The 20,036-nt window shown below is 39.4% G+C and overlaps 1 protein-coding gene across 4 annotated transcripts in view; it reads right to left on the bottom strand.

Annotated features, from left to right (window-relative positions):
- Positions 1 to 4,984: 4,984 nt before the first annotated feature.
- Positions 4,985 to 20,036, bottom strand: part of LOC130611989 (oncostatin-M-specific receptor subunit beta-like) — a 30,516-nt gene continuing 15,464 nt past the window's right edge. For 2 of the 4 annotated variants that reach the window (XM_057433252.1, XM_057433255.1), the window contains 13 exons: positions 19,510 to 19,639; positions 18,150 to 18,307; positions 15,958 to 16,094; positions 14,703 to 14,868; positions 14,116 to 14,192; positions 13,486 to 13,702; positions 12,716 to 12,898; positions 11,430 to 11,531; positions 10,844 to 11,023; positions 8,947 to 9,111; positions 7,379 to 7,457; positions 7,024 to 7,096; positions 4,985 to 6,022 (listed from right to left, as the gene is read on the bottom strand). In XM_057433252.1, coding sequence (XP_057289235.1) covers positions 5,621 to 6,022; positions 7,024 to 7,096; positions 7,379 to 7,457; positions 8,947 to 9,111; positions 10,844 to 11,023; positions 11,430 to 11,531; positions 12,716 to 12,898; positions 13,486 to 13,702; positions 14,116 to 14,192; positions 14,703 to 14,868; positions 15,958 to 16,094; positions 18,150 to 18,307; positions 19,510 to 19,639 — 2,069 coding nt within the window. In that variant the 3' untranslated portion in view covers positions 4,985 to 5,620. The remainder of the gene's footprint in view (positions 6,023 to 7,023; positions 7,097 to 7,378; positions 7,458 to 8,946; positions 9,112 to 10,843; positions 11,024 to 11,429; positions 11,532 to 12,715; positions 12,899 to 13,485; positions 13,703 to 14,115; positions 14,193 to 14,702; positions 14,869 to 15,957; positions 16,095 to 18,149; positions 18,308 to 19,509; positions 19,640 to 20,036) is intronic. The other 2 variants (XM_057433253.1, XM_057433254.1) reach the window with 2 other exon arrangements.

Raw genomic sequence — 20,036 nt, 5'->3', positions numbered from 1 at the left:
ACCAAACACCTTTTTTCATTTGTTACCAGTTTAACCTGTAGCACTTAACACAGGAAGCACTATACAAAGGCCTCTGATTATAAAAAGGTAAGCAAAAGCGGTGTTAATACGTTTTTGAAAGACTCTCCATCCTGAAATGCTTACCTCTTCTGAAGTAACTCACTTGTGTGGGGATCCATGACAACAGATACCTGATGTAAAAATTACGGCTGCAGATTCAGATGTAAAACATGATTTATTTTTTCCCTGAAAATGTATGAGTGTCAGTAGATTTCAACAAGTACACATAGATGATGGGAAGTCTGTACTGTACATAATATACAACATTTCCAGAATGAATTTACTTATTTACAGTAAGCTCACATTAGTGTTTCATTTTAATTGGCAAATGAAGGGATGCTATAATTGAAGGAATCTGATATTGGCCTAGTTATAAACTGTGAATTTCCGATTCTATAGATTTTCGTTTTCAGATATCCCTTTCAGAGTTGTTATATTGGGGTTTTATTTGCTTCATGATAAAACTTAAGAAAATAGTAGTAAATAACAGTTGTGCTTATATTAACCCTGATTAATAGTCCTTCCACTTCTCTTGAAAAGGTTTGCAAGGGAAGCTGACAGGCCACCTGCTTTGTGATTTTTCCAAGCCAGACAGTTGCTGATGTAAATTCTTGAATAAAGGGTGAAGTATGTAACCTTCACTTGCACTATATAGTAATACAGTTTGGTTGCTGTGGCAAAGGAAACTCCCAAATGATTAATTATGCTAACAGAAAATGCTCAGCTCTGATGTGAAAGCCTTTGTGGGAAGGAGAAGCTGGCTCTACTATGTTAGGGGGCTAGTTTTCTTAAGTCTGCTTCTACAGTCAGTGCAAGGGGAGAGCCTTTTCAAAGGCCAGACAGCTAACTAAAGGTCTCCGAGTTACTTCCCCAAGGGCCTGTTTCTCTCCATGAGTGGGATTAGGGAGGAGGATGGAGCTAGGTGCTGCAAGTGCCCTTTTGGAGAGAGACTTTTTCAGCTGTCTGAAATTTAGAGATGTGTTCTTTGACCTGACATAGGTACCCTAAATGTGCTCTCCTTGGGTTTTGTTCTTACTTGTTCACAAGGCACAGTGAAGTGCTAAACTGTTCGGTACTTAAAGAGCATAGTGGATTGGCACACTGAGATGATCTGCCCTTATAAACATTTGGAGAGGAAGCAGTGAGAATCCTGATTGTCTTTTTGTCATTTTATTTGGAAATGTATGTAGTGGTCTTGAAGGAGAGTTGTGATGGCAATGAAACTGAAAAAAACTGTAGCACCTTTACTGTGTGCCTGAAGGGAGAGGTAGCTATTCAAGAAACAGGCAGTAATCAAAGCTCAGTGAGAGATGAAGCCAGCTGTTGCTCCTTCTTATCCTGTGTCCCGGAGTTGGTATTTGGCTTTTTGGACTGCAGGAAGCTGGTTTTACCTTTTAAGTGTGAGCTCAAGCTGAGCACTCCCAGTGGAAGAATTTTTGCCAGGCTTGGGAGCATCTCCGAGATCTGTGCTCGTCCCCTGGCAGGGTTACACACAAATCCTGTTACTCCAGGTTTCACTGGAGCCAGCTGAAAGCAGGCCCGGTAACTTCTTTTTTAAGCTGCACTTCTATTACCGTGTTCTTATTAAGGGTATACTAGGTGAGAGTAGAATCTGAGAACTATAAAAAGACCTTTGGGAACATGCTAGAAAACATGGTTGCATTTCACTAGAAGCCTCCCACATCTCCTTGGATTTTGCTTAACTCCCAGTTCTGGTTCCCTGGATAGTTTTGTTTTCAACAGATTTCTATGTTCAGTAAAGAATGTGGGTATTCTTTTGACTATTTTTGTAATATAAATGGACAACAATGCCACAGCATGCAGGAATTGCACATTTTGCTTGAGTTGCTTTGTAAAACACACTATTTTATTTGAGAAATGTAATTTATGCCAAAAAGTGTAAGATACCATTTTGTCACTGAATAGGGTGTTCCAGCACAAGATGCAGTGTCTAAGGGGGGAAAAGGCAGATGCTTTGTAGATTTAATTGAAAAATTGTTCCAGTATTGGGCTGTCAGCATCCCTAAAACTGCATTACAAGAGATTGTCTAAATTAATGCATCTGAGGAAAAAGGGGATCAAGGAATATCTCAAGACTTTATTCTCCCTACCCCGTGTGGTGTTTTCTTATTTAGTAATAAGCTGCTACATATTTGGGGTTCTAGTGTTTGTAGGTCACTGAACAGACATTGAAATCTGATTTATATTGTATACCTGTAACATAGAAAGAAAAAGTATTTATATATTTTCCGTAAGAATATTGCATTGAGCTGTGTATAATTTAAACAGAGGCTTGTCCCAAATGGTATTGCCCACCTTGATTTTTTTTTGTTTTTTTTTTCCTTTTTTTTCCTTTTTCTTTTTTTGTTTTTTTTTTTTTTTCTTTTATAGTGTGTACAGTTCATGTCAATGGGCATTAAAAGCCTTCTGAAGCGTAGTCTTATCAAAGGGATGCATTGTTAATAAAATGTACTTAAACTTCATACAACTGTTCTGGTCTCATGTGTACCTCTCAGCACTAGAAATGGATTGGAATTCTATTTAAATTTTTAAATTACTGGTTAACTAGAACAATCTGAAGCTTTGCAAATTTTTTTTTTTTTTTTTGGTTAAAAATACATTTTCACATTAATGCATTCTAGGATGTCTTACAAAAAACATAAGGGAACTAAATAGTTTATATACCATCTTTATTTTGAAAATGTAGCATATTGATACTGAGAATAATTTTCCACTATGTGATGGTTTAAGTGTTAGCATTTCAAAGGCAGCTGTGAAAGCTGAATTATAAACAAGAAGAGAAAAACAAGTTAACAGTTTTGAATTCTTTAACCATTAATACAAGACAGATGTCTTAAATCTAAAAGTTGTACATACCTCTCCACAAAGCCAAACCCACGTTTCTAATCTTTATTCCTCATTCTCATGGCCAAGCTGTGCCCCTGGAAAGGTCACTGTGTCCTCGCTGGAATCCTGTATGTGTGCTTTTGATCACAGGTGGTTTCACAATGTCAGCCCTCAGGGGCAGCCAGCAGAAAGGTTTCTCATGGCCTCACCACCCATCGGGTGGTACCTGGCAGCTTATCCCCTGGCTTCCTGACAAAGCAGTTTCATCACTGCCAGATCTCTGTGGGAAGGATCTGGGGATTTGAGGTGGGATGTCTCAACAGGCCTTGGTGTCTCACCACCAGTAATTAACAGCTTAGCTTGTTCCATTGGCCCCCTCTGCTTGCTCCCGGGATGGAATCGCCACAGACAGCGTGTGGTTTTTCTCACACACTTCAAAAGCAGCGATCTGCGCTCTGATAGAGCTGTCCTGGTGTGAGGAGCTGCAGCATGTTGAAATTTAAAGGCTTTGTCGGGTAGTTTGACTTTTTGGAACGACTTGTGTATCAGAGTTCCTCAGATGTGAGCTCTTGGTTTACGATACCTTTCAAACCTCTTTAAATAAACAAACCTTTTCTTGAAATGCACAGCTAGGCCGTTTTATTTCAGTAGTGCCTGAACAGCTCACTTCTGTTTATTGTCCTTTTCCCTAGCAGTAAAGCTCTTAAACTGGGCAAGTATATAGGATACGATGAAAAACTCTGGAGAAGAAAATGTGTTCTAAGCCACAAGGATACTGTGGTATCAAACTTTCAGATTCACTGTAACTCAAAGGAGAGTAATATAAATGGGGGCAAAACTCTGGGATGTCTCCACTGAACAGCATCATTCTTCCTTCTCTGTTCTCTGTGCTGTTTCCTTACCTCACTACCTGATGGCTGAAACGAAGGACCTTCCTCTCTTCTGAAGTAAATCTGCATGACCCACCTGTGGGCACAGCACAGTCTGCACTGACCAGATAGCAGCCACAGCTAGCCACTGGCCTGCCTACCTTTCTTTGCACTGCTACCTGCCAGACGACTTTTCCCTCTGCAGGCAACGCTTGTCTCACCCAACGTCTGTGTAAGATCTTGTGAGTTTTCCTGAGCAACACAGTTCAGGGGCAGTACAACACCATCTATAAGCAACACTTTAAATCCTAGACCTGGTTCAGTATTAACACTTGTTTCTCTCTGGTGCTGCTTTGTTTTTGTAAAGTTAAATATAGGAAAGATGAGTAAAACTGCATTTTAACAAATCAGCTGAAGATCACATCTAGAAAAACACTTCATGTTTTCCCTTCTAAGAACTACTTGTCCTGTGCTCTGAAAGAATTCAACTTATCTGAATCATGAAAGATTCTAGATAATACTGCAGTTAAGCAAAACCAATGAGTTCCATGTGTACTAGGGAGGTTAATCTGCTAAGACACTTGGATCAATTCCAACTCTTCCACTTCATTACAAAAGTACAGGTCTTTTTAACTCAAAATGGAAGATCAAATTCACTGTTGCCTACTGTAGAAATTCTGGTTAGAATAAAAATACTATTTTCAGTACATGCAGAAGTAGTGTGGGGAGATCCAGCTGAGAGTCTGAATATGACACTCTTCAAAAATGGAATTCATATACCTATGCATATGTGCCTGCTTATCTGGTTGGTTGGGGCTTGCTACGTAAGTGCAGGGGGTATTGATAAGTTCTTCTGCACAAGCAGAGAAGTAGTGCCATGGTAACACCTCTGCAAACAGCTGTCCTGTTGACAACAGCTCCTTCCCACTCACCTCCCCACATCTCTTTGTTCAGTTATGAGGATTTTGTTTAGGATTTCAAAGGGTCATTCTTCCTGCAGAGAAGGCAGTCACCAGAAACAGAGCAGCAGCCCACTAGCAGGGCCTGACCCTGTTAAAACCCTGGACCCTATAAAAACCTGTTTTCTGTGCTCTTTCACCCACCAAGTGTAGTTAGAAGACAAGGGGAGTAAAAGCAAGACAGCCACTGTATTTTGGTGCACAGGGTAATACTCCTAGAGAAGTCAAAGTTTCTTTTAATCTTTCAGCAATGTGCCACACAGTGCTGGTAACTCTTCCATGCTGATTCCTTACATCACCTAAGAGAGGGAAAATACAACCCACACCCCCAGTGTTACTGGGCTGGAGTACACCCCAAAGCTGAAGTAATGCTCCATCACAACTGCAACCCACACTTGCTGGGGTGGCCAAAGCACAAAGTAAGCACACTGTAATTTACTTTACAGAGTAAGTAAAATAAATACACTCTGTGAGCACTCTCGCTTCTTTAACTTGTTCCTCTACTTTCTGAATACATTTTTAATCTCTGCAAAATATAGTATTTCTCTGCATCAGACCATGATGAACTGCTATGATCTAACTTTCTACATAATATAGGCCACAAAGCTGCCTGTAAAGCTGCTATAATGCCTGTAACTTGTGATGAAACCATAGCACACATTGTTCCTGTGCACAAGACAGTATTTTTAAACTAGCCTTGAAGTAAGAGCTTTTCAGAATTAACTGAAGTAGTGCAGCTGGGCTTGTGAAAGCCTTCGTCCAAAGAATGTGGGGGTTTGTAAGTTCTTATTTACATTGTGTAACCAAAAACTGGATGGACTCAAAGGAGGAGAGTACATCAAAGCTTCTTCCCTAGGCAGTGCACATCTGTTTGTGAAACATATCTCAGGTTGGTCTTTCTGCCAGCTGTTTCTCTGGGTGTTGAGGCAGTATCTTCCTTACAATGTCAAAGTAGAGGTGTGGCTGGTACAGCATGACTGACAGTTCTGGCTTGCTTGCTTCTATTGTCTCTGGTAGTTGATAGAGATCAGATTCAACTGCAAGATGAGAAGAATAAGCAAAATTTTCAAACCAAGTATGAGTCTGAGGTGTAGGTGTAGGTGTAAAGTCTCTCTCTTCATTTTCATTAAGGTAAATGCGGGAAGAATTGTGATCATCAATCTTATCATCTGTTGTCATTGAAGACAACTGGCTCCAAGGATGTAACTTCTGGGCTTCGGCCTTACTGTCCACTGCTAGCATGTCAGGAATGCAGTCATTTATTTTCAGTACTTTCTCAGAACCAATCTACAAGAGATCATAAAACAAAATAATTACTCAAAGTAATAAACCCAAAGTAAAGGAAAGGGAACGATTACTTCAAGCACTTCTTCTACTGCCTTATAATGTTTTTGAGCTTGGGTTTTTCAAATAAACACACAGAATTTGAAGGAAAACACATGTACAGAATACCAACAGAAGCTGTATTTTATGTGACATTTATCAAGAGTATTTAGAGATATCTAAGCAAGTTCAGTATGACTACATTTCAAGAATGAACCATATCCCTCTGCTTTAAAGCCTTTGCCAGGTTTTTGATGTGTGCATTTTTTACCCTGAACCAGTAAGTGACAGGAAGGCAGCGGCAGCAGCAGCAGAGGTTAGGTGGTAGAGTGTCCACCCTCTGGTGCTACTGCTCAGTGAACACCAGCAGCCAAATCAGCAGCAGCCCCAGGCCTATCACGATGAAGAAGTGTCCTCAGTTTTTGACCCCCTGCATGGAAGGCGCAGACCCTGGTTCGAAGGGCCTGCAGAAGAAGCTGAATACCTTTTGCCACTCCTTTCCTCCTAGCCAGACCTGGCAGTGCCTGGCAGGTCTCCCTGCATCCTCACAGGGGCCCCAAGTACATCTCTGCAGTGCCCCCTACTGCGATGCAGGAGGCAGGAGGATGGGGTAGACGGTTGACAGGCTGCAGCAAAGTGCCATATCCTGCGGTCTTGTGTTCAGACAGTGCTGGGTTTTGAACTGTAATACTGGATGAGTCACCTACTGTATCAAAAGATTTAATTTATTCTCCGATTCCACTTTCACTTTTTGCAGTAATAGACTACAGAATACAGAATGATCAATGTGGAGTCAAATGAATATTGAAAGAAGAATTTTCCACTAAATGATGATATTATGTTGATTTCTGTATAATAAGCATCACTCATTTTTAAATGTAGCCAACACCAGGAGAGTATTTTTCTGAATCTTCACTAATCAAAGAATGGAAAAATGAAAAATACTAGATTTTCAATGGCCTTACCTTAAACTCTTTGAATGACAGCACTTTGCTCTTGTTAGGACTAGGTATTACAGGACAGCAGCACTCTTTCACCCTGAAATAAGAGAGTAAAACAAATGATAGGTTTTTTTTCTCTCATCAAAGCATATTCTACCAACACAAGCCACAGGTAGATGTGTACAGAAACAGCAGCAGACGATGCGTGTCACAAACGCCACAAGCCAAATACTTATATCGTCCATCCACAGAGTTGGACAGCCAAAGGAAAAATGAACGAGGCCTTACAACAGGCTGGAAACGACAAGCTGCAGCTGTGGTTTGGGAATTACGCTAGTTACATTCTCTGTCTACAACAGGAAAATGCATTAAAACTTACCACTTCATCCTCCAGCGGCATATAGCTGCTGCTAGCGCAGGAACTATCACCAGCAGGAATAGGAGGTACAGCACGTTGGCTATGGAAGAAAAATACTTCTAAATTTGTTTTCAACTTCTACTCTGTCAATACAGCCTGAGTTCCTAGGACAAAAATAACATTATGCCCACATGGGATACCTGCCACTAACTCAGCTGTAAAACTGTGTGTGGTCTCTGGTTGCAAGGTAGTTTGTCTGGAAGTTCTGGGATACAGCTCTAAGTCTTTAAACCTTGATTTCCTTTACCAAAATTGAATTAGTACTACATTGCTTTTAATTTGTTCTCATGTTGACACCTTAACTGTAAGGGTTAATTTCCAAAAGCTAAGACAACAATAACCTCACTTAACTTCACTTTAGGTTTCATTCCAACCCCCAAAGAAGACAGATTTTTACCATGAGACGCTGACAGAACATCCATACCTCTGGTATGGCTGGTTTATAGGAAGACAGACGCAACACAAGTGTTCATGCTCTCCTAGGACTTGCACTGACACAAGAAACCCAATGTATTTCCTTCTTGTTGGAAGACACAGCCTTGGGCTATGCTTTTCTCAGACAGCTGATGCTATAAGGAGCCAGAGGGGGAGCACTAGGTAGTGCTTGCTGTCCTGCCCCAGCCAATGTCCTCTTGCCCTGTGCCAGTGAGTCTGTGTGTCCTACCACACACCGCAGCAGGGAATGGGCATGTGCTGCATTCTCCTTTTGTTTTTTTCCTGGTTAGGTAAGGGCTTTGATTCCCTGTGCAGTTGTACATATGTCTGTGTCTGCACAAGAGAAGGCTGACTAATGGGAGCTAGACATAGGCAGACACTGTTCTGCTAGTTAGTCTAAAACATCAAGTCTCCTTCCTGAGCTTCACCCTTTCCTACCTCTCCCCTTTCACTTCCACCCCCAACTAATTTTTCCAAACCAGGCATCTCTGATTTGGATAGTAAATTTCCCAATCATGACTGCTGAGTGGTACTTTCAAGGGCAAGTGATATCCTGATCTTCTTTGATGACCAGATCTGCCCAGTTAGCAAACTACAATGCTTCAGCCAACAATCCCTTCTTACTGACTTATGCAGAAATTAACTTCACAATGGATTTAAAGACTGATGAGAATAATAATCACTATTAGAAGTTCAAGAGCCCATTAGGAAATTACCTGTTTGCACACAGGTCTGTAGTTTTATACTTTGTTATTATTCATTTATTTATTTATATTATATTATATATTATATAATATTATTTATATCAGAAAACTAGTTAAAATGCAATTCTTCAACACATTCTAGCAAACAGGACTCACTAGTCACGTAAGCATGCATAAATTCAGCTACTTCCCAGAAAGATATAAAACTTCAGTAAGGATGTAAATTATTTTCATTCTAAAATGGAAAAAACATAGCAACTTAGAAGTTTCACAATGCCATGTTGGTATGCACATTTTGGTTCTCAGCTGGATTTTTTCTCTATGTATGTCATATTGAATTAAATATTTTTCCTTCTGCTAGAAGACAAATTTTCCACAGCCAATACTCACAGTTAAGAGGTGTATCTATGTATATAAAGTTAACAATTGGAGTCTCTCCTCCACCTGTATATGCTTTAACTACGAGTTTGTATTTTGTGTTTGACAACAGGTGTTTCACGGTGTATCTCTTTTCTTCTGGATTTTCAACTGTGTATTTGCATAGCACCGAATCATCTAAAATAAAACAGATGAGACAGAATCATAGAATCTCAGAATCACAGAATCATTTGGGCTAGAAGGGACCTCAAAGATTATCTGGTTCGACATCCCTGCCACAGGTAGAGACACCTTCCTCTAGACCAGGTTGCTCAAAGCCCCATCCAACCTGGCCTTGAGCACTGCCAGGGATGGGGCAGCCACAGCTTCTCTGGGCAACCTCTGCCAGTGCCCTCACAGTAACGAATTTCTTCATAATATCTAGTCTAAATCTACCCTCTTTCAGCTTAAAGTCATTCCCCCTTGTCATATTGCTACAGGCCCTACAGGTAAAAAAATCTACAGGTGTTCTTACCTACAGGTAAAAAAACTCTACATCTTTCTTGTAAGTCCACTTCAAGTATTGAAAGTCTGCAGTTAAGTTCTCCCCTAAATGTGACAAATTATCTTAACTCAGATGATAGGCCACCAAAGCAACAAAACATTTGTAATTTGCACATTCTTCTGAGAAGGATGATGTGTCCTGACTCACTGACACTTGTCTGAACTCACATTCCTTCTAACTGGACTGTCCACAGCACTGCACATCCTTTGACAGACCACCTAATAACTTGCTGTCAAAAGCTGAAACTGATTAATTTCCTTTTGCTACAGCTCTTGAACAGAATGACTTGGGCTTTGCCTTTTCCTTTTTCACCAGAATCTTGTAGCCCTTAAGCTTTGGTCAAGTTCTTGGAAGATAATCAAAAGCAAGAATTTGCTGCCTGAAAAAAAACCCTCTTTTGCCTTTCTATTGTGCAACTTCTAGACCCCAGGGAGAAAAGAGTTATATTATTCCACTTCTTTTCAGTCACACCCTTTGTCTGAGCTCAGACAAAGCAGGAAATCTTTGATTTAAACATTTTAAAGTCTAACTGGGATGACTTGCAGAAACCTGATACTTCTATGGTTAGGTTAGTTCTGACAGGAACTTCTATATCAGCCTCCTTCAGTTCAACATAAGCTTTTCAACTTGGTACTAGTCTAATCACCAGAAGGATCTGACATAGGACATGACCCAACTGGAAGCAGAGGCAAAGGGGAAAAGAAATTATCCTGAAACATGGTGGAAACATCTGAAAATTATAATGGAGCCAAGTCATCTGGGGCAGTTTTAACTATGCAGCATGAAGATCAGATATAAAAGTTTAAACGTGGCTTTGTGCCACCCCACAGCTCAGTTCTACTGAACTCCATGGTAGGGCACAGCCACAAATACTTTCGCTATAAAAGAATTTAAATAGGGAATTCATACAGTGCTCCAATTCTGAAGGAAATAAATTGTATCCCATCTGTTTCAAAAATACCCCAAATCCTAGTAAAACTAGCATGCTTCCTATGACTCTCATCCATGTAGACCACAAACAGATGTTTTCAAAATCCATCCAGAATTCAGATCATAAGAGGCAGAAACTTGACTCCTCCTACAGTACAACAAGCTTTTCTGGAGCTCACACTGGAGTTAAAAGGAACTATGGACAACATGACAGAGGCTATAAATCTGTATAAAGCCAGGACCCACTTCCATCCATTAGCACCTCAAGCATTAGAGAGCATTTAAAGGCAGCAGGCGTTGAAACTTGTGTATTGCCTAATAAGCCAATGTGCCTCCCTAATGTCAACTTTCTAAGAGGCTGCAGCATCAGCAGCAGCCACACAGTTTTCCACCTGCGTTAATGACATTAATTCCTAAATCCCAGAGCCCAGTTACCTGGAAGAACATGTTTTTGGGATCCTTTCAAACTGCAGTCCTCTTGTAGAGGTGACACATAAACATGGTAGCCTCTTACAAAACCAGGCTGTGATTCATTTGTGGGATAAGAATCCCAACAGAGTGTTACTGCATTGAAAGTCAATTCAACTTTTTCCACAACAGGGTCAAGTATAGGAGCTGAAAGGAAATTCAGGTTAAACTTACCATTAGTCCTCAAGAACGTTCACTTAAAAAACATCTACAGTTGCAAATGGTGTTTCTATCTTACTCGTATTTAAAAGCTGAACAAAGCCAAAGCTCCCCACAGAGCCTTCATGCAGTCAACATTATGCCTGTCCAAATGACTGCTAATCACAGCTTTGTTCAGCTATTCTAATTAATGTGGACTCTATGTGGTCACTGCACTAGTCAAATATGCTTGACATAGGGCTGTGTACACTGTTGTACAACTTTTAAATGCTTATATAGAGACAACACAGCAAATACATTTTTAGCTACTTGTAGTAGGAAGGATGTGGAATTCTTCTGTTTATGACAGATGAATTCAGCAAACACACAAACCCTAAGTATGCTGCCAACTTACGTAGCTCCCTGAGAAAACCAGTCTTCTTCTCCAGTAAGGATGCTTTATTAGCAACAGATCCATAGATTTCGAAGTTGTATCTCACCCCTGGAATAAAAGCAGCTAGAAAACAGTGGAACTAGTTACAAAAATAGGTTATGGTTTGTCTTTTTGTTTTGCTTTTACTTAACTGCTTTTTACAGAGGTTTATACTCCATTAGAAATGGTCTTTGTGGGCTACTGTGCTCTTAAGGCAACTGAAGGAGACACAGGGTAAACCAATTCTTAGTGTGTCTAATGTGAATTAAACAAATTTGTTCTGTCTGAAAGAAGGTATTGAGGGGAATTATTACTATATTTTTGTTGCCCTAGTGTATTCAAGATGAGTGTACAACAGACTCAGAATGCATCAAAAGCAAGATAATTTCAGTTCCATTTCCGGCACAGGCAAGGGTCATGTTTTGGACTGTTTGCCGTAGACACGTACTCAGGCATCAGGATGCCATGTTATCCTCACTGACATCCACTCCCACTTGCGTTAACCAAGTGCATCCTACTGAAGAACTGAACATTTTTGCCACATTACCACACTCTCCCTTCAGTGAGGATGAAGGTTCCCATGTATTTGTATGCATTGAAGTGCTGTTCCTTCACTGTATACTGAAATATGTTCAATCAAATTTTGTTCAAACATGTTTCGTTCCAAAGTGAACTCTCAGCTTTAGAGAAACCAGGAAGCCTATATTCTTTCAGCTGTGGAAGTATATCAGAGCAACTTTCACACAGGTAGAATCTATTTTCGAAGCCACTACTAGGATGAAAAACCACACAACTGGTCCTAAGCAAGGACTGGTTCTGAGACACATCACTTGTGGTACACTGACAGCACTAAACCTCTCACTACACAGTGGGTGTTAAATTGCTGGAGTCTAAACTTCTGAGCCATGTTACAGGTAAGGCAAAGCTCAGTTTTGCATCTCTCCTGCTAACAGATTTTAACTCCTTCATCAACCTCACTATCCTCCCTCAAGACCCTACCGCAAGACACTCAGAAGACCTTTTTCTAAAATAATGTACTGACTTTTCTAAAATACTGCACTGATTTCCAAGGTTTACTACTGCTGGTATATTTGTGGTGTCTAATCCACTTGCTAGGCAATGCTTGATGCCACATGCCTTTAAAGAATTACACCTACACTGCACAGATTTCAACATTCCACAGGATTTGTTTCTGAAACTCAGTTAATGCCCACAGCACAAAAGATAGTTGCACAGGCATCAAGAAAGAAAAATGGTTCATCTTTCACCTGAGTTGATCAGAGCACTGGAAGCGTTGGGCCCAAATCTCTTCCACTGCAAATCGCAAGGCTGTAACATTGGAAAGTTACACCAATCAACAATGTAATTGTCATACATATGTCTGGGCTCCCAGGTAATAAAAATGCCATCATCTGTACCATTAACCTGTTCTTCTTTAAGCTCTTCGGTGTCTAGGAATGAACAAAACATAGTCACTATTATTTTCCTGCATAAGACCCTTGATTCATAAACGAAGATCAATATAGCTTCTATGCTAAACTGTTAATAATAATAAAAGAGTCACATTCCTTCACTATCAGACATATTGGATCTTTCACAGGCTGAAAGTTGATTTCTTTGTATGCTGAAAGCTGACAGCTAAAACAAAATCCACTAATTATTACTACATATTCATAAAACTTCAGAAACCTGGAGACATAATAACAAGAGGCTAATCACACACAAGAGCTCTCTGCAAGGCACTGGCTGCACCTTCACAGCACCAGCCTCAGGTCTGAGGTCCTAATTTAAGGCTAAATGCGTTTTGTTCTGCAGAGCCTCTCTGTGAAAAACAGACTGTCTGTTATAAGAGATGGATCAAGGCACTTAAGCTAAATATTCATGCAGTTACCATCCTGTAGGCAATAACACATTAATAATTTTCAGATAGCAGTGATGTGAGTTAACAGGCCAGGTTAGTTTGCTCCCCCAAGATGATAAATTCTCATACTGGAAAGCTTCAAAACTCTCATAATGGAAACTAACTGCAAATTGTTACCTGTAGTGCTAGGGATTATCAATACTGAAGGAAGTGAGTAATTAACATTGTTCTTTGCTGTGATACTAATTCTGTAAGAATGGTTATCAATGGAAATCCTTGTGCTATTGTAGACTGATGAAAAGGAGAAGCTTTCAGACTTAGAACCATCTTCTACTTTTCCCCAGGTTACTTCATATGAAATATTTTCTCCATTTGCTTGAAAACTTGGTGCTTGCTGGGGAAAAAGTTAAAGGGGTAGACACCAATTACTTACTAAATTTTGGAAAAAAAGAAGAAAGGAGCATTTAGAACTTTAAATAACTAATTGCATATATTACTTCTGTAAGAATATAAATACTTGTTTCCGTACATGCATACACATACTGGTGGAAACAGAAACGCAGAAATCTCAGTAATGGGTTTTGTCTTGCTATAACAGTTAGAAAAACAGAACTATATGTCTGAAATGCCAGGACAGCACATAGCTACATATGTTCTACCATATGTTATATCTGATTCTCCAATTCTTAAAAAGCCATTTTCATACTGAAGTGATATTAAGTGCACACAAACTTGTTAAAGTTCACGGGAGAAATTTCCAACCTCTTCATGAAAGGCTTTGCTTCTGTTTCTGTACCAATGCCTTACCTTCCAGAGCAAGGTCACATTCCGCCCCCCCCGAACTGGTGTAATTTCTCTCCAGATGTCCAGTTTCCCCGACGGAACTGCAATTAATACAGCAAATCAAAGGTGTTCTAGGTGCAGAAAGAATAAACCATTTAATTGTTTCCTCCTATTTGAAGAAATTCCAACCCCAAACCCTCTTTTTCCATTTTCCCCATCACTGCCAGGAATTGCCAAACCATTATCCTTTAACTTCTTTCTCTGTTCATTATTCTTTCTGAATGAATGTCTCGTTCATCTCCCTAGAAAATCTTTCTTTGCTTGCAGTTCCCAGTTCTCTGCACCATTCCTCCAGCCCTCACAGAACACTGTAACTCAAGTCTGTCCATCCTCCAGTCATCTGCCTGCACTAGATGAAATGGCAGACTGGCAGCTAGGATAAGAGTTGCTTAATAAGAGACATCTTAAATTTTGTTTAGTGTGCCTCTACTTTTATGCATGTGACAGGCCTCTGCTTTAGCTACACAGCAAGATCATAGCAACAAATGTCAAACAGAGGTGGCAAGTAAAGAATATCCTTCAAGCTTTCCTTCTCAATAGGTTGGACATACTTGCTTCATTCGTTCTGATGGTTCGGGCTTCACTCCATTCACTCCACTTCCAGAAATGCTTAGCTGCCCCACAGTGCACTCTAGTTGTGTATTCAGTGTATGGCTGCAGTCCATCCAGCATTATGCTCTGTGAGGCATAATGGAGGTGTGTGTCTGAACTATTATGCTGTAAGACAGGAAAAGAGAACAGTTAAGGCTCAGTTCATCTTCATTAGCAAGAGGTTTTTGTCTAAAAAATATAAAATATTTCTTCCTCTAGATACTATAGTAGCCAGTTAAGTTTGAGTTGGAAAAGATAATCATGCAACAACAGTCAAAAAAAAAAAAAAAACCTAAAAAAGATGTTCACAAGATCAAAAGACTGGGAGATCCAAAAAGAAGTCTGCAGGCTGTCTCAGTGTAACTGAGTATGAGTCACAACCTATCAAATGACTACTTTTCACATCAAGCAGGGAACCTACCGAGATCTTAACCTCACAGGGTCTGGGCCTCTTACTTAGTTCATGTAAGTAGTATGCTGTTTCAGATCTATACATAGCATCTATTCTTTCCATTTTTCCCCCACCCTTTTCCTCCACTCCCTCCCAAGAAACAGAGAGAGTTCTAGCAAAAGTCAGAAAGTGAGCATGCTTTCAAGCCTCTCATCTAAACTGTTTTCTGCAATGATCAATTGCAGCAGCCATTTGACCTAACAGTTCCTGAACAATAACTAAGACAGGACGCAACTTGATCCTGATCTTCATAATGCCTTTGTAATACGTTAGAGGCAAGCTGCCTTCATAAGATAAGGGCTACAGAGGAATGACAGTACACATACAAATGGTGAGACTGGCTAACTCTTTGCGAAACAGGTGGAACAAGACAAGGAGGCCACTCAGATAATCTTCAGGGAGATGGAAGAACATGATAAGAAAAACTGCTTGGGGTTCCCTCATTAGAAACCAGGCACACTACCATCAAGTACAGTAAACAGTACACAGAAAGCTCCTGAATTAATATGAAAAAAAAACTTCAACCTGCCTTTCAACATTTGTGTGCGAGATGAGTAATAAAAACATGATAAATCAAGATGAGCAATAGCTAACAGTTATCCTATCCAGCTATCCTGAGTGTAGATCAAACAAATCCAGAAAACAGACACATCAACATGGTCATGAGATTTAGACTGTATTCAAATTACTGGGAAATTATTTTTTAATCTCACATAAAAAAAGATACTAGCTATATTTTTGTGTATGAAATTCAGGTTTCATACCAATTCTACTTTCCCATCAGGTAGGAGCACTTCAGTCTGACAAAAGAGCTCAATTCCTTTGTTTTGATGTTTCCAATATAATGTGATTTTGGTATCTGTGCATTCTTCCCACAGCTGCGAAGGTGCAGCGGGATAAACTGTCAACAGAAGATCTGAGTTAGCTCTCATAAAACATAAGGAATTTTAAGGTATTTTAGCTGAGTAGTAAAAGCAAATAAATACAAAATACAGATTTCTTTGCCAGTCTAAGAGAAGCATATCTAAATTAGTAAAAAAATAATTTCAGACTATAAATGCAAGTAGATATTATTAAAAAAAAACCAACAACCAAACAAAAAAACAACCCTTGCGCTGACTTGGAAATATTTTAGAAAATTGTGAACAAAAGACAGACTCAGAGACTTTTATTGCACACACTGGAAAATTCTCTAATCCAGGAGCTGGTGGAGGCTCCCGATGTAGCACAGTAACATTTCCCACATTTCTATACCCCAGAATCCAGCCTGTTCACCAGAAATTTTATTCATATCTCTTACATTGACTCCTGACAGAATTTACCCCTTGGTAAACAATGCCAATGATACTTCTTCCAGAAGACTTCTGAGATCCTTTCCTGCTATGTAAGCAGTATTCAGTGAGTATTCAGCAGATCTCAAACTCTCCCATATTATCAATACAATTGTAAGGAATAAGACATGGCCATGTGAGTAAGCAGTATGTTTACAGCTTTGGCCTTTATTCTAAATGGACAATGAATTACAACTTGAGGACTTCCAGACTAAAAGGAGCTTTGATACAGAGGGTTCCAGCTACCACCTGCAGAATTAGAAATGATGGACATCAGTTTTTCCTTTACTCACTGACAACCTTTAAGTAAGGAAAATTCTACTGTAAATATGTCCAGGATCAGAAAAAAAACATAAGGGACTTTACAGCAACCACTATTTAAAAGGTTAAATCATAAATATATCACTTTTAACTTTTAACAGTCACCAGAACTGGAAAACTAGTAAAACTTTAATGTACTTAGCACATTGAATGTAATCTATTTTAACCTGAATTCCCATGAAAACTTACTTTATAAAATTGTGTGGTATCACTACAACCTCTTAGTTTGCTCTTTCACTTTCTTCCTGCTCTATTTCTTCCACCCCCAAACAATCAAATACTCAACTTCTAGAGCTCTCATGCCTTTCTGAGACAAATTTATCAAAGGCAGGTGCTTAACATCAGTTCCTACAATTCATATGAAAAAGCATGTCTAGCAAAACTGTAATCAATGCCTCTGAGGAAGGAAGCACTGCCAGAATGCAGCAGTTACACCAGACTCCCTGTCCATCAGATGTCAGCTTCAGAACTAAGCAAAGTACTTGTTGCCTCCTTCAAATAGCTAATGCGGCCACAAGATCTTCAGAACCCTGAGGTGGTGCGGTAGGGCTAGAAGGCACAAGGAGAACTGGAAATACTGCTGGATACCCAGGAAATACCCAGGTGTTTTGAGGCACAAGCAGGTAAGAACTTATGGGACCTGGGGTACACTGTGATGAAGGGTAAAACTCACAGGGAAGAAGAAACCAGAGCCATCAGCTATTGCTCACAGAATAACCAGTTTTATTTCACTGATAATGAACTACTCTTTTGCCCTTACAGTAGTACCGCTGATGTTACTGTTTAGTATTAGCACCAAGAAAGTTTAGCACTACGGCCTCTTTCCTGGCAATGGCTGCTTATACCTGCATCACAACTCATTTGGAGAGGTATTAGTAATTTTATTTACCTACTTTTCAAAATGTGCATCTCCATTTTATATTGGCAAGACAGTAACATCAGCAATAATGCTTTAGAGAAAGGACTGCATTCCCAAGTAACTGACACAGACATTTTTCTTGAACTTCCCATTTTATATCCTTGTACCATGTTGCTCCCTATACTAAGAACCAGCTTTAACAAAGCAGCAGATTTTGAAGCATTTAGGGGTCATTTCAGTAACCAAATCTGACCTTTGTAGTGAAGCTGTTTTTTACCATTAACACAACTTATCAAAGCTGAAACTGAAAAGAAAGCAGGTCAGAAAACTAATGAAAACTGTGAAGATAAAAATCAAGGACTTCTATACCTTAAACTGGGATACTCAAGTATTAGGATCAGAAGGAGGACAAGAAACCTCAACAACGAAATAGAAAACATCTTACTTCTGTGAGTTACATCAAAAACATCTGTGGCAGTTTTCTTTCCCAGTGGGTTTTCCACAGTCACTGTGATATTCAGGATCCTCTGCTGGCCTATATCCCAAGAACACGAGCACTGCTCAGAACAACTTACTGTGCATGGAACCTTTTCGTGGGAAAACCTATCAAAGAAAGTGGGGGTGGAGGGGAGATGAAGAGAGAAAGACGTTTTTCCACAATGTACAATAGACATAGATGTTGAAAATGCCCAACTAGAACACAACATTATAAAAAATAAGGGGGAGGGGCACTAAAAGAGGCTACCCAGTTCTTTCCCCTAGCCTGCCATCGGATGTTTATAGTTATTCTTACAATTAGAATAAAATTTTCTTCAAAGACTGAGTTTACTTTATCTTTTTAAGATACAGCTAAATTGCCATACTTTTAAGGTACAATCAAGCTTACTTTACCCTTTTATGACACAGCTAAATTGCTTTTAGTTATTTCCTTGTGGAAATTCTAAACTAGGGACTCATTTGCCAAGAATTAAGTGATTCACATAGCTACCATTATGCTTTTATATGAAGCAGTGATTTCAAGTGCATCTTCTAACCTTCCATTTTGAAATCAGCATCCTAATATCTAAATGGAAGTGAATGATGAAGAGACCACAAAGGTATAATGCAGTGATGACCTGCCTTCTGCTGAGATCTTTTGATGCAAGTTTGTTGTTGCCCTTTCTCTGTAGGTTCTTTCCTCTCCATTTGGGTGCCTCTATAGCAAGGAGCCAAGGGCCAGGTCTGATATGCCTCAGCTGTGTAGCAGCTGAAATTATAGAAACTATAGGCAGAAGTAGGATCATCAGTAGCTCAAGAAGGAAAACACTAGAATGTAGTTATAAAATCCTAAAGAAAAAGTACTAGGGAGGCTAATCAGGCTAGCCGAGGATTAGCTGGGAATTATCAGTTTGCATCAGCATTAGTGCAAATTGCTTGTGAACACACTAATACCAACTGATTTAATCCTAGTTACCTGTTGTGTGTTTTACCCAGTAATTACGATACACTTTTCAGTTATCTATATTATGACTGCAGGGTGTTTTCATACATACTGAAGGATATCCAAACAAATTAACCCAAAAGAACGGTTAGAATAAGTTTTATCAAGCAGAATCTGGTCTGATGAACCTGCAATTTTGTTGTAAGTAGTCTAATTGAGAGCAGTTTTGCACAGCTCAGACTTTGTTAAATAAAGGACCAGTGAGCTGAAAAGAGGCAGCAGCGTACTGCAACAAGGATAAAACATTTCCACAGATTTTAAACGAAAGAACATAACTGTTTTGTACAGCAAAGCCCAGAGTTAATATAACAATAAGCACACTTACTCTTCATACAAGGTGTATTTTGGTGAATGACATCCATAAAGATACGTGTCTCCTCCTTGGCTCCAAGTACATGTCACTGTTCTCATGTCTTGAGTTTGGCAGGAAAAATTAGCAGGTGCATCAGGTGATTCTTGTCAGAAGGAATAAACAAAGAAAACACCAACAGCATGGCAGTCAAGGCAGAATTCATCAACCTTTTTACTATATTAACAAACTACAAATAGTGGATATTTACAAAGTTTAGGTTACTACAGATGTTATTATTTCAGTTTTGCTTATTCAATGACTACTCCACAGAGAAATCAGGATAACACCATAAACTAATTTCAATCTGAACACTGCTGTATGTTACTATTTTTTGTTATATACATATACTCATTAATTTAATCTGCACTGTCTTCTATCTGTAAAAATTGCTACTAGCTTTCAAAAGGGCTTTTACCTCATGCACACAGACAATGAAGCTGAACTCCTAAGTGGGTAGGTATATTTAAAAAAAAAAAAAAAAAATCAGTCACCTGTCCTAG

This window comes from Pezoporus wallicus, unplaced genomic scaffold (genome assembly GCF_028554395.1).
Source record: "Pezoporus wallicus isolate ANWC-B61680 ecotype Strahan unplaced genomic scaffold, APGP_CSIRO_Pwel_v1 contig_5601, whole genome shotgun sequence".
Taxonomy (NCBI): Eukaryota; Metazoa; Chordata; class Aves; order Psittaciformes; family Psittacidae; genus Pezoporus; species Pezoporus wallicus.
Note: the sequence above shows the minus strand (reverse complement) of the source record. Positions and strands in the feature narration are given on the sequence as shown.